Source organism: Somniosus microcephalus, chromosome 4 (genome assembly GCF_052327205.1).
Source record: "Somniosus microcephalus isolate GS21.2 chromosome 4, FLI_Smic_1.0, whole genome shotgun sequence".
NCBI lineage: Eukaryota > Metazoa > Chordata > Chondrichthyes > Squaliformes > Somniosidae > Somniosus > Somniosus microcephalus.
In genome coordinates, this window is record NC_140990.1 from 172,781,538 (window position 1) to 172,794,637 (window position 13,100).

A 13,100-nucleotide genomic window follows, 5' to 3' on the forward strand; every position below is an offset into this window, starting at 1 on the left:
TAATCTTCTCCATTTCAAGGAGCTTCTCTATATCTTCTCCACATAACATCCCTGGTAACGTTCTAGTAAATCTCCTCTGCACCCTCTCTAAAGCCTTGACATCCTTCCTAAAGTGCAATGCCCAGAATTCGATACAATGCTCCAGCTGGGGCCGAACCAATGAGGCAGAAATTCCGATCCCTATGGGTGGGTACGCGCTGTGTACTCACCTGTAGGGCTAACGGAAATGCCGGTTTTAGGCATGCACTGCGCATGCACTGGAAACTGGCATTTCCGATCTGTCAAGAAAGCTCTTGACAGATCCTCCGGCTGCCCTGGAGAAGGGCCTCTGCGGGTGGAGAGTTCCGATTTTTGGAGACCCTCCGCCCGCAGAAAACGATTACAATTCTTGCGCCTTAAATTTTTGTTTAAGATACTTAATTTATGTCATTTAAAGTCATTTTAAAAATGTGATTTTTAAAAAAAAAATTATTTAAAGTTTTACTATGTTTTTGGGGGTCTTCTTCTTCTTATCGTGTCCACGGACAGTCTATACATAGCCTTCCTGTCAAATGTATGAATGAAGATTCCCTTCTCTGATTGGCTCCCCATGGCCCACATGATCCCAGGGACGCTGCGAACTACCTGCGCCTCTGGGATACGTGGGCCCTGCGCACTGGCAGTTTGGGGAGACCCAGCAACGGAACTCTGCGCCTCCCAGGAGCCCTCCGGTCCAGACGCAGATTTTTCTAGATCGCAGCCCTCCGCCCGCGGGAGGCCTGCGAACGGAATTTCTGGGCCATTGTTTCATAAAGGTCTAGCATAACATTCTTGCTTTTGCACCCTTATGCCTCTATTTATGAAGCCTAGGATCCCGCAAACAGCACCATTAGTGAATTCATTCTCCTGACAACTTTGAAAGCTTTTTCTTTTTAAATGGGGCTGCCCGGCCATCAAATGGCTTCATAACAGTGCGTCGAAGTGCTTTCACGCATTCGATGCATCCAAGAAGCCAACGCACCAACACCAAAATTACCACAGAAAAATCAATGTAAGGTTTGGGTACCTTTACAGCAGTCACAGGTTTAAGAGCTGGTTTTTACTGCGTAGCACAGAGATGTGCAAATGTAATCATCGTGACCTGACTGTTTAATGTTAATGTATTCCTGACAATGAAGCTTTGCCACATGCCACATTTGCCAATGGAAGAGGCTTAGAGCGAGAGGAGACTATGCATGGCAGCAAAACAAGCCATTTTAGTGGAAACGTTAAATTGAGCACGAGTCCTACTGGTCCACGATGACAAACCTGAATACTTGGCAAAAGCCTGCTTTCTGAAAACAATCGCGACTGAATTCACTAATGGTGCTAATGAATGTTTCAGCACAATGTGGATTTGATTACAGTATTTTAAAGCATTCGTAGGTTTTTGCATCCCAGCACAAAACCCACTGGAAGATGCACCATTACCATGAAATATAATCTTTCTTGGCTAAGTGATTATTATTTGCTTACAATTCTTTCAAAAACAAAAATGCAAACAGAGAGATGGATTAATTGGATACTGAATGCCAGAATGCAGATAAAACACATCTATAGGCTAAAAAACTGTTTTAGCAACCATGTCATATAAACTACAAAACTCCCAGATTCAATTTTTGGTCTGTGCCGAGCAAGCTGACCTTAACCATGGAACAGTGATGCAAAGCACTACAAGTTGCCTCAAGATTTCTGGCTTTGGGGGGGGTGAAACGACGTCTGGTCCCGATTGCTATCTTGTGGGCACTGCTAGAAAACATGATTGTGTGCATCAGGATTGGGTGCGTTTATGACTCCCCGAGTCAAATAGCCTACAGCCGCTCAAGGTATAATTCGTAATTCAACAGATACTTTGGCACAGGACCGGAGGGCTGCCCACAATCGTGGATCCGTACCTCAGTATGGGTCACCATCTTTCGAAGATAGAGAACCTGCTGGCTTATTGCTTCAGTGGTATGGAGCATCAGCAGTTGCAAACTCATTCTTTAAGTGTGAGATTTAGAAACGCTGAGATTTGTTACCCTGGTCTACTGCAGAAGAAATTCTTGGTGGTGGCTAGGAAAAGCATCGCACATATTTCAGACTTTACACAGAGTAAAAGGTAAATAACAACAACTTGCATTTATATAGTGCCTTTAACGTAGTAAAACATCCCAAGATGCTTCACAGGAGCTTCATTAGACACAATTTGACACCGAGCCACATAAAGAGATATTAAGACAAACAACCAAAAGCTTGGTCAAAAAGCTAGGTTTTAAGGAGCAACTTAAAGGAAGATGAAAGGTGGAGAGGTGGAGGGGTTTAGGGAGGGAATTCCTGAGCTTAGGGCCTTGGCAGCTGAAGGTATGGCCGCCAATGGTGGAGTGATGAAAATAAAAATAAAGTGGAAGGAAGTATCACATCCTGAGCACTGGTTCCCTGGGATGGCAGTGGGCGTGGGGATGGGGGCTGGGAAATGCACAGCCTGTCCTGATCATCCCATTGATGGCCCGGTTTAGATCAGGAACTCCCTGAGCCGGCTAGTCGCAGGTACAAATCCGGGTCTCACTTTTCTGTGTTGCAGAATGCTAGTGCACTAAAACTGTGTGCCACTGGGCCAGCTAGTTCTATCAATATCTTGTTAACCGCTGAAATGAGCAATGAAAAGGTAATGAGTTCAATTCTTCACCGATCTCACTGCTGGTTTATAAAAGGTATATTTTACGAGTGCTTTGATTAAAATTTATGCCTACATTTCCCAGACAATTTGTAAAAGTTGCGAATATAAAAATAAAAAAATTAAAAATCTGAGTGCTGTAGCAACTGCGGTATTTCAAATCCAGTCAGGTATAGATGGACCTCTGATTATTATTGATCATCTGTTCATTCTGGTCTATTACTGATCCCTTAGTGCTTCTCTACTTTACCCTCTTTCTCTCCAAGGAATTTAATGTTAAACCTTTACAGTTGATGTGCGGTAGATGTAAAGCCAAGGGGCAAGAACCTTATCATGTTTAAAACATTATGCATGTTCATCAGGCACTTAAAAAAAAGCACATTAGAAATATGCGGTTGATAAACCTTTAAAATTTTCAATCTTCACTCCCATTAATAAGCAATTAGTGTGGAGGTGAGTACCCAAAATTCCCCACAGTCCAAATGTTTAACTTCTATGGTTTTATTAAGCCACTGACTGCCCAAGTACAGGAATTCAACTGGGTGGACGATTTCCCCACATCTGCATTTATATAGCACCTTTAACGTAGTAAAACATTCCAAAGCGCTTCACAGGTAAAATTTGACTATCGAGCCACATGAAGTGATATTAGGACATGTAAAAGAAGTAGGTTTTAAGGAGCATCTTAAAGGAGGAGAGAGAGGTAGGGAGGCGGAGAGGTTTTAGGAGAGAATTAAAGAGCTTAGGGCCGAGACAGCTGAAGGCACGGCCAACAATGGTGGAGTGAAGGAAATTGGGCTAACTCCTCATTCAGGGATTTTCTTGTTTGCAGTCACAATAGAGTGAACTTTAACCTCTGGCACCCATCGCTCTGACAGTTTTCCACTTTAATGTCTTCAACTGATGACAGCTTCATTTTGGGAAGACATGCAAGTTTGGCACCTTTGGACATACAGTCCCCACCACTTATAGCGGGCGAGTTAGTGTCAATGAGATTTGCCTGGTATGCACGTTATACCATGTAACCAAGAAATTTAAGAGTAATTTTTTTTAACACTAGTTGTCAGAATACCATTAGTTTTGGTTGAATCTTTTGCTGGATTGCTTTGCCTTAATGTATATACCATGGTGCAAAAAAGAGCACTTGTGCTTCCTTCCAAATGTAAATGTCGTGCGAAAGTGCCGGGAGTAGGGTCCTGGAGTACCTGGCGGCAGAGATCCTGGAGCTAGCGGGCAACACGGCGGGGAAAAACAAGATGTGGCGCATCACCCCCGGCAACTGAAGCAACAAGGAGCTCAACAAGCTGCTGGGTGATGTCACCACCTCAGAGGGCAGCATCCCGCACAACATCCAGGCTCTGCTCCTGTCCAAGAAACCCAACCCTAACCCAGCCACCGATGGCGGCAAGTCAGTTGGCAAGAAGGGCTTGTGACAATCGCAGGAGTTCTAGAGGCCCAGGCTTTTGGCGGGGGGCTGGAGGCAGCAGGGCTGCCTGATCCATGCCGTAGAAATCGTGAAAGGACTTGATGAGAGAAGCACTGCTACGGTAATCACACTTTAACAAGGTGCGAACAGCTGCTCCAACTGCCCTAAATAGTGTTTAATACGTTAGAAGCGGCGTCTTTGTAGTTGACTGCTATGGTTTTGGCAAATGTTCAGCGCCGTTTGCCCGATATAGGCGCTGTCCGGGATCAGCGTGGACGACGTAAGTGGTGGGAACTGTAGTTACAACTGAAACGTCTTTCCAACCTGAAGCCATGGCGCTTGCTGTCTGCTTACAAGGCATTGTCCTCGGCAAAAAAGCTCAGTTTGCCTTACTGCCTCGTGAGCACAAATGCCCTTCTCAGCTGCATAAATCAGCTTGTCCCATTAAACAAAAAACTGATTTTGTATCTTTGCCAATAACCCTGCAGAGAATCATTGTCTCACCGATGTCCTTAGCTTCTTTACTTACAGCATCACTATTACCTTTGATGTGCCTCAATGAATCCGAGACTCAACGTTAACGGAGCAAAGCAAGGCTTTTATTAACTCAGAAAGTAATACACAGTGGAGAAGTGTCTCTCATCCAGAGATCTGCTGTACTGCCTGTGAGACACACTGGGGCCTGCTTAAGTAGGGGCCAGGTATGGGCGGAGCCCTACACACAATACAATACAGGTAAGGAAATGAAACTGAAACTAAACTCCCCTGCTTGTCACAGTCACAGGCACAATCAAACACAGAGAATACAGAGTGCCTGATGAATGGCATATTTCATCCCATTCACCCCTTCTACAGATTTAGTCTGTTCGGGGGTTTGATAGTCCTCTGTGACCGACGTAGCTGTTGTGGTGCCGCGGGTGTCGGCTGGGTGTCCCCGGTGGCCTCCTGGGTCTCTGCCGGTGGCCTCCTGGGTCTCTGCCGGTGGCGCCGCCAGGGTTGTTGAAGGGGTAGTTGGTGGGGGCACCGTTGGTCGATGTTGTTCCGGGGGTGATGAAAGGATAGTGTGTGGGTAAGAGTTGCTGTGATCGTTGTTGCTGTTGTTGTCGTGGTTGTTGTCGTTACCGGCTGGGGCGACGTCTTTTATGGACACGGTGTCCTCCCTTCCGTCGGCGTGCCGGACATACGCGTATTGGGGGTTGGCGTGGAGTAGGTGCACTGGCTCCACGAGAGGGTCCGTCTTGTGGCCCCTCACATGCCTTCGTACAAATACCGGACCTGGGGTGGAGAGCCATGATGGCATGGATACGCCTGAGATGGATTTCCGGGGAAAGACAAACATTCGTTCATGAGGCGTGGCATTAGTGGCAGTACACAATAGCGACCGTATCGAATGGAGCACATCTGGGAGGACTTCCTGCCAGCGGGAGATAGGGAGGCCCTTGGTCCTTAGAGCTAGAGTGACTGCTTTCCATACTGTCCCGTTCTCTCGCTCCACCTGGCCGTTACCCTGGGGGTTGTAGCTGGTGGTACGGCTCGTGGACAGCATGTACTGGCGTAGCTCTTCACTCATGAAGGACACCCCCCTATCCGTATGGATGTAGCTCGGCATACCGAACAGGCAGAACAGGCTGTTGAGGCATTTAATGACCGTGGCGTTGGTCATGTCTGGGCAGGGGAAGGCGAATGGGAAACGGGAGTATTCGTCCACAATGTTCAGGAAGTAAACATTGCGGTCGACTGACGGGAGGGGGCCCTTGAAATCTAAGCTGAGCCGCTCAAAGGGCCGTGTAGCTTTGATTAAGTGGGCTCTATCTGGGCGGTAGAACCGAGGCTTGCACTCAGCGCAAGTGCGGCAGTTCCTGGTCAGAGACCGAACTTCCTCAATCGAGTAGGGTAAGTCGCGGGACTTTATGAAGTGGAACAGCTGTGTGACCCCTGGGTGGCAGAGGTCGTTGTGGAGGGTCTGTAGCCGATCCCCGGTGGCGCTGGCACACATCCCTCGTGAGAGGGCGTCGGGGGATTCGTTAAGGGCCCCTGGCCGGTAAATGATGTCATACTCGAAGGTGGAGAGCTCGATCTGCCACCTGAGAATCTTATCATTTTTAATCTTCCCCTTCTGTTTATTATTAAACATAAACGCTACCGACCGCTGGTCGGTAAGTAGGATGAAGCGTTTGCCGGCTAGGTAGTGGCGCACTGCCTCCACGATGGCTTGGGCCTCCTTTTCCATGGAGGAGTGTCTGATTTCGGGCCCTTGGAGGGTCCTCGAGAAGAAAGCTACGGGCCGCCACGCCTGGTTGAGGGTGGCCGCCAAGGCAAAGTCAGACGCATCACTTTCCACTTGAAAGGGAGTGTTCTCGTCCACTGCCTGCAGCGTGGCCCGCTCAATATCCCGCTTAATGCTTTTGAAGGCGGCGTGGGCCTCAGCAGAGAGCGGAAAAGAGGATGCTTTCAAGAGGGGGCGGGCTTTGTCGGAGTAGTTGGGGACCCATTGGGAATAATAAGAAAATAACCCCAGGCACCTTTTCAGGGCTTTGGGAGTGTTGGGCAGGGGCAGCTCCCGTAGGGGGTGCAGTCGGTCGGGGTCTGGTCCGATTTCCCCATTCTCCACCACGCTGCCTAGTATGCAGAGGCGCGTGGTGTTGAAAACGCACTTGTCCTCGTTGTAAGTGAGGTTGAGTTTTTGTGCGGTTTTCAGGAACCTCTCGAGGTTCGAGTCGTGATCCTACTGGTTGTGACCGCAGATGGTGACGTTGTCGAGGTAGGGGAAGGTTGCCTGCAAGTGGTGGTCATCGACCATGCGGTCCATCTCCCTCTGGAAGACCGAGACCCCATTCGTCACCCCAAAGGGGACTCTGAGGAATTGGTAGAGGCGTCCGTTCGCCTCGAAGGCGGTGTACGGGCGGTCCTCTGGTCTGATAGGGAGCTGGTAGTACGCTGACTTGAGGTCGATGGTGGAGAACACCCGGTATTGGGCAATTTGGTTCACCATTTCTGATATGCGGGGTAGCGGGTAGGCGTCTAGTTGGGTGTACATGTTGATCGTTTGGCTATAGTCGATCACCATCCATTTCTTCTCGCTACCCCTCACCACCACCACTTGGGCGCGCCACGGGCTGTTGCTGCGTTCAATAACGCGCTCCCTCAGCAGCCTGTCCACCTCAGTCGCGATAAACCGCCTGTCCTCCCAGCTGTACCTCCTGCTTTTGGTCGCTATTGGCCGGCAGTTGGGAGTAAGGTTCGCAAATAGCGAAGGCGGCTTTACCTTCAGGGTAGCCAGACCACACACTGTGAGGGGCAGCTGGGACCCACCGTAATTGAGCGTGATGCTTTGGTGGTGGCACTGGAAATCCAGGCCCAAGATCACGCTCGCACATAGACTCTTCATGATTAGTAATTTAAAATTATCGTATACAGTTCCGTTAACGGACAATTGTACCGCGCAGTAACCCATAATGGTCGATGTCTGGGTTTTATCAGCCATAGAGATGGTGCCCCGAGCAGGGACCACCGTTAGAGAGAGTTGTTGTGCTAGTTCAGGGTGGATAAAACTCTCCGTGCTTCCACTGTCAATTAAACATTTAACCCCGCACCCGTTTACCTCGATGTCCACCATTGATTTGGATAGCGGGTGCGGTCTGGTCTGGTCCACTGTGACCGATGCCACTGTAGGGCCCTGATCGAGACAAGATGGCGTCCACGCTGTCTGCTCACAAGATGGCGGACCCCACGAGGTCGGGCAAGATGGCGTCCAAGATGGCCACTCCCACGGCGCACACGCGGCGGTGGCGGGTTTTCCAGCGGGGTTCCCTCTGCACACCTTCCCGAAGTGCCCCTTCTTACCGCACTTAAAGCAGGTGGTGTCTTTCGCCGGGCACAGGTTTCTGGTGTGCTTCGGCTGCCCGCAGAAGTAGCAGTTGGGGCCCCGACGCGTCGCGGCTGTCGTAGGGCTTCTGGGGGGAGAGCGGGGCCCCGACGGTGTCGGGCTGCCGGGCGGGGAAGATGCCTTCCAAGATGGCGGCGCCCTTGGTGCACACGTGGCGGCGTGGGCTGAAGAGTAGGCGTCCGAGTTTCTCTGGGCCACATCCAGGGATCGCGCTGTGTCCACAGCCTGTTTCAGGTCCAATCCCGTTTTTTCCAGTGGTCTCTGCCGGATGTAAGTGGAGCTGAGGCCTGTGATAAAGGCATCACGAACAAGCTCGTCAGTGTACACTGCGGCTTTTACATCTTGGCACTTGCAGTCTTTGCCAAGCGTTTTCAGGGTGACTAGGAACTCATCCAGCGATTCCCCAGGTCACTGTGTGCGAGTAGCGAGCAGATGCCTAGCGTACACCTCGTTCGTAGGCTGCTGGTAATGCGCCTTTAGGATGTCGCAGGCGGCCGGGTACGTGTCGGCGTCTTGGATGAGGGGGTAAGCCCGGTGGCTTACCCAATTCCGCAGGATTCCGAGTTTCATACTTTCAGCGTCCGTAGCGTCTGTGATGGCTGCGGAATTGTCCAGGAAGAATTCCATACACTTAAACCAGTGTCCGAATCGTGCCGATGCGTCCGACGCATGCGGGTCCAAATCCAAACGTTCGCGTTTCAAGAGTTGATCCATTGCGTTGAAAATTGAGTTAATAAAATTGATGTGCCTCAATGAATCCGAGACTCAACGTTAACGGAGCAAAGCAAGGCTTTTATTAACTCAGAAAGTAATACACAGTGGAGAAGTGTCTCTCATCCAGAGATCTGCTGTACTGCCTGTGAGACACGCTGGGACCTGCTTAAGTAGGGGCCAGGTATGGGCGGAGCCCTACACACAATACAATACAGGTAAGGAAATGAAACTGAAACTAAACTCCCCTGCTTGTCACAGTCACAGGCACAATCAAACACAGAGAATACAGAGTGTCTGATGAATGGCATATTTCATCACAACCTTTAAGCACTTCTTCACACAAAGGATTGTGGAAGTATGGTACTCTCTCTCCCCCAAAAAGCTGTGGATTACATCGAATTTATTGCACAGAAACAGGTCATTCGGCCCAACTAGTCCATGCTGATGTTATTGCTCCACACGAGCCTCCTCCCACCTTACTTCATCTCACCCTACCAGCATATCTTTCTATTCCTTTCTCCCTCATGTACTTATCTAGCTTCCCCTTAAAAGGCATCAATGCTATTCGCCTCAACCACTCCATGTGGATGCTGGGGGTTAACTGTAAATTTCAAGACTGAGATCGATAGATTTTTGTTAGGTAAGTGTATCAAGGGATATGGAACCAAGGTGGGTAGATGGAGTTAAGGTACAGATCAGCCAGGATCTAACAGAATGGTGGAACAGGCTCGATGGGCTGAATGGGCTCCTCCTGTTCCTATGTTCCTAAGCTGCGACTGGGAGTTTCTACCACACTCTTGATAGCTGCCAGGCCACATTTTCTACCCACAAGGCAATGCAGCTAGCTTGTTGGTATGCAAAATTAGCTCAGCACACGAGGTGCCACCCTCACCTGTAGTAATTTGTATGGTGTAGAGTTCTGGGTGAGGGGGCTGGCAACAGGCATCACCAGTCTTGGTTTTAACAGAAAAGGTTCTCCAAGCAGTTTACAAAAAATTTTAAGCTGACTGACTCTCCGCATAAATTCAATAGAAACCACAATTCCCAAACGGAAAACTTAACTTCTGAAATTCTTACAATAAAAAGCAGCAGTATTATTTGTTTTCCACACAGCGAGTTATGATGATCTGGAATGCACTGCCTGAAAGGGTGGTGGAAGCAGATGCAACAGTAACTTTCAAAAGGAAGGGGAGAAATTTGCAGGGCTATGGGGAAAGAGCAGGGGTGAGTGGGACTAATTGGAGAGCTCTTTCAAAGAGCCAGGACAGGCACAATGAGTCGAATGGCCTCCTTCTGTGCTGTAAGATACTATGATTCGATTGTTTACGGGATTGTTTCTTCACCACTTGTGGAGCTGATATAAATGCAAACCACGACGATGAAAAAAAAATAACAGCCAGTGGTGGGTGGCACGGAGAAACTATACATGGTACATGCGGTATGATGACGTGGCACACATTTAAAATACAGTCATGCACGATGACCCCATCTGTGGGATTTTCTGGCTTATTTCCCAGAAGAAAAATTAAGAACTTGATGCACTTACATAGAATTTACAGCACAGAAACAGGCTACTCTGCCCAACTGGTCTATGCCAGTGTTTATGCTCCACACGAGCCTCCCACTCCTCTTCATCTCACACTATGAGCATATCCTTCTATTCCTTTCTCCCTCATGTATTTATCTAGCTTCCCCTTAAATGCATCTATACTGTTCGCCTCAACCACTCCGTGTGGCAGCGAGTTCCACATTCTCACCACTCTCTGGGTAAAGAGGTTTCTTCTGAATTCCTTGTTGATTTATTAGTAACTAAGTTATATTTATGGCCCCTAGTTTGGGACTCCCCCACATTTGGAACATCTTACCTACGTCTACCTATATCAAACCCCTTCATAATTTTGAAGACCTCTATTAGATCGCCCCTCACACCCTTATCTTTGCTCGAGAGAAAAAAAGCCCCAGCCTGTTCAATCTTTCGCCCTTGCGATTTAAAAAATAAATTGCCAAATCAAGATGCTCACCCTTGATTAAAGGAAATAATAATGGACATACGAGAAAAGCTCTAGCTTCATTCTGCCTAAAGTTACTAATTTCACTCAATGACCTCCATAGGTAATTGTGTCAATACCAATCTCACTCGAGGCCAAATTGTTATGGACTGCAAACCTGTAACATTCTGTAAACATACATATTGACAGAGAAACAATGCTTTGTCAATAAAGCCTGCATTCAAGCCCGCTTTATTGAACCAGTGCTCAGCTGGAGTAGAGCTCCTGCTGGGAGCAGCGTATCCACGAGCACCATATGGAACCTGACCCCAGGGGACACAATCTCTCTGTAGTTTTAAGTATAGATGTACTTTTGGATACTTTACCTTCCACTCAGTGTAGAGTTAAAGGGCACTACGTGGATTCCCAGGGGGCCACCGTCTCCAGAAAACTCCACCTTCTTTGTCAAATCACTGCCAAAAAAAAAGGCAAAATGGATGAGGTTACACCCAACAACAGCTGGGACTCTGCAAAACCACAGTTTTTTTAACCCATTCCCCCAAATAAGTAAATAGTGTAGGGTGACTGGATTATAATGCATCTGTCAGGGCCTTAAGGATATTTAAGAAAAAAAGATTCAAACAAGTCAAATGCAAATAAACAGAACAAAGGTATTGCACTGCTGTTCCTCCTGCAGCTGGGTGTTTACAGCATAAATGGGTACAATTGATACTGTGGTTTGGTCTTCAGAAGTCAAAGCACTCAAAAACACGATTGCTGAAACAAGGGAGTAAAGTCTCCTCATAATGCAGCACTGTGATAGAACTCCAGTGCTCAAGCTGTGAGGGTGAGAGAGAGAGAGAATGTAAGACAGAGAGAGAGAGCGTGTGAGAGAGAGAGAGAGAACTAGCATGAGAGACAGAGAGAGAGCTAGCATGAGACAGAGAGAGCGTGAGAGACAGAAAGAGGCAGTGAGAGAGAGCGTGTGAGACAGAGAGAGAGAGAGAGAGAGAGCGTGTGAGGCAGAGAGAGAGAGAGAGCGTGTGAGGCAGAGAGAGAGAGCGTGTGAGAGAGAGCGCGGGTGAGACAGAAAGAGACAGTGAGAGAGAGAGCGTGTGAGACAGAGAGAGAGAGAGAGAGCGCGTGAGAGAGAGAGAGCTAGCATGAGAGACAGAGAGAGCGTGTGAGACAGAGAGAGAGAGCGTGTGAGGCAGAGAGAGCGTGTGAGGCAGAGAGAGAGAGCGTGTGAGAGAGAGAGAGAGAGAGAGAGAGAGCGTGTGAGACAGAGAGAGACAGTGAGAGAGAAAGATCAGGTTAGCTGCACAACTGTTAGCAATAGCAGCAAAAAGCACGATGACCCATGTAAAAATAAAACACATTTCAAATGTGAAATGGTACAATGTCTAGAATGTTGAAAATCTTCCACCTTATCTGGAAGGAAAGATGATGATATGCGCGGGGGGGGGGGGGGTGTGATTTACATCCTTGAGTGACTGTTGCCAATCTGCTCAACTGTGGAGGGCATCACAGCTAAGCCCGCTTCTGCCTTCAGACACACGTGTTTCTCTAGGAGTCACTGGATGGGATTTACGAGTGAAAACTCTGGTCGATTCGTCTCCTCTTTAACCCAGGAATACAGAAGACAATTGTATTATACACTATTATAAAATCAAAATACTGCGGATGCTGGAAAATCTGTTTTCACTGTAGTATACACTACCTGGGCTAACGTGACAGAGCAGAACAAGAATAGTGGTCTCCATGGTGTAGTGCTGTGTCAAACAACACCTTGACCCAGCATGCCATTTGGGAGCACTCCCAGTATGTTTATTTCACTGTGCAGAGATAAGAGATGTAGTGGAATTGGGCACCTCTGCTGATGCTCAATAGATAAATGCACTGCCTGATATGCCCAAAGACCAGGAAAATTACAACAGGTTCAATCTGTCCTAGATAAGCATCTCAGAATCATTGGGCTGGGGAAAGGGAGAGAGAAAAATCAAGAGTTGGAAAAGAAATTTAGAATGAAGAGTTTTATACAGCTAACCTGTTTTTAAAATCTAAACAGCTGGACGTTCTCGGGCTCGATCACGGGTCAATGCTCATTTAGCAGTTCAGCCCAGGTGGCATGGGGATGCTACAATCAGTGCCCCTGCACTAGCAAGTGAACAAGCCAGGGTTGCCACTTCTGTTCGGCATCCTGATACTGAGCCACATCAGGGGATATTAGGGCAGGTGACCAAAAGCTTGGTCAAAGAGGCAGGTTTTAAGAAGCGTCTAAAAGGAAGAGAGAGAGACAGACAGACAGACAGAGAGGTTTGGGTAGGGATTTCCAGAACTTAGGGATTAGGCAGCTGAAGGCACGGCCATCAATGGTGGAGCAAGTAAAATCAGTGATGCACAAGAGGTCAG

The 13,100-nt window shown here is 48.1% G+C and overlaps 1 protein-coding gene across 2 annotated transcripts in view; it reads right to left on the minus strand.

Annotated features, from left to right (window-relative positions):
* Positions 1–13,100, minus strand: part of LOC147119992 (partitioning defective 3 homolog B-like) — a 1,739,115-nt gene that overhangs the window by 838,708 nt on the left and 887,307 nt on the right. For both annotated transcript variants that reach the window (XM_085985464.1, XM_085985463.1), the window contains exon 6: positions 11,075–11,161. In XM_085985464.1, the coding sequence (XP_085841590.1) occupies positions 11,075–11,161 (87 nt within the window). The remainder of the gene's footprint in view (positions 1–11,074; positions 11,162–13,100) is intronic.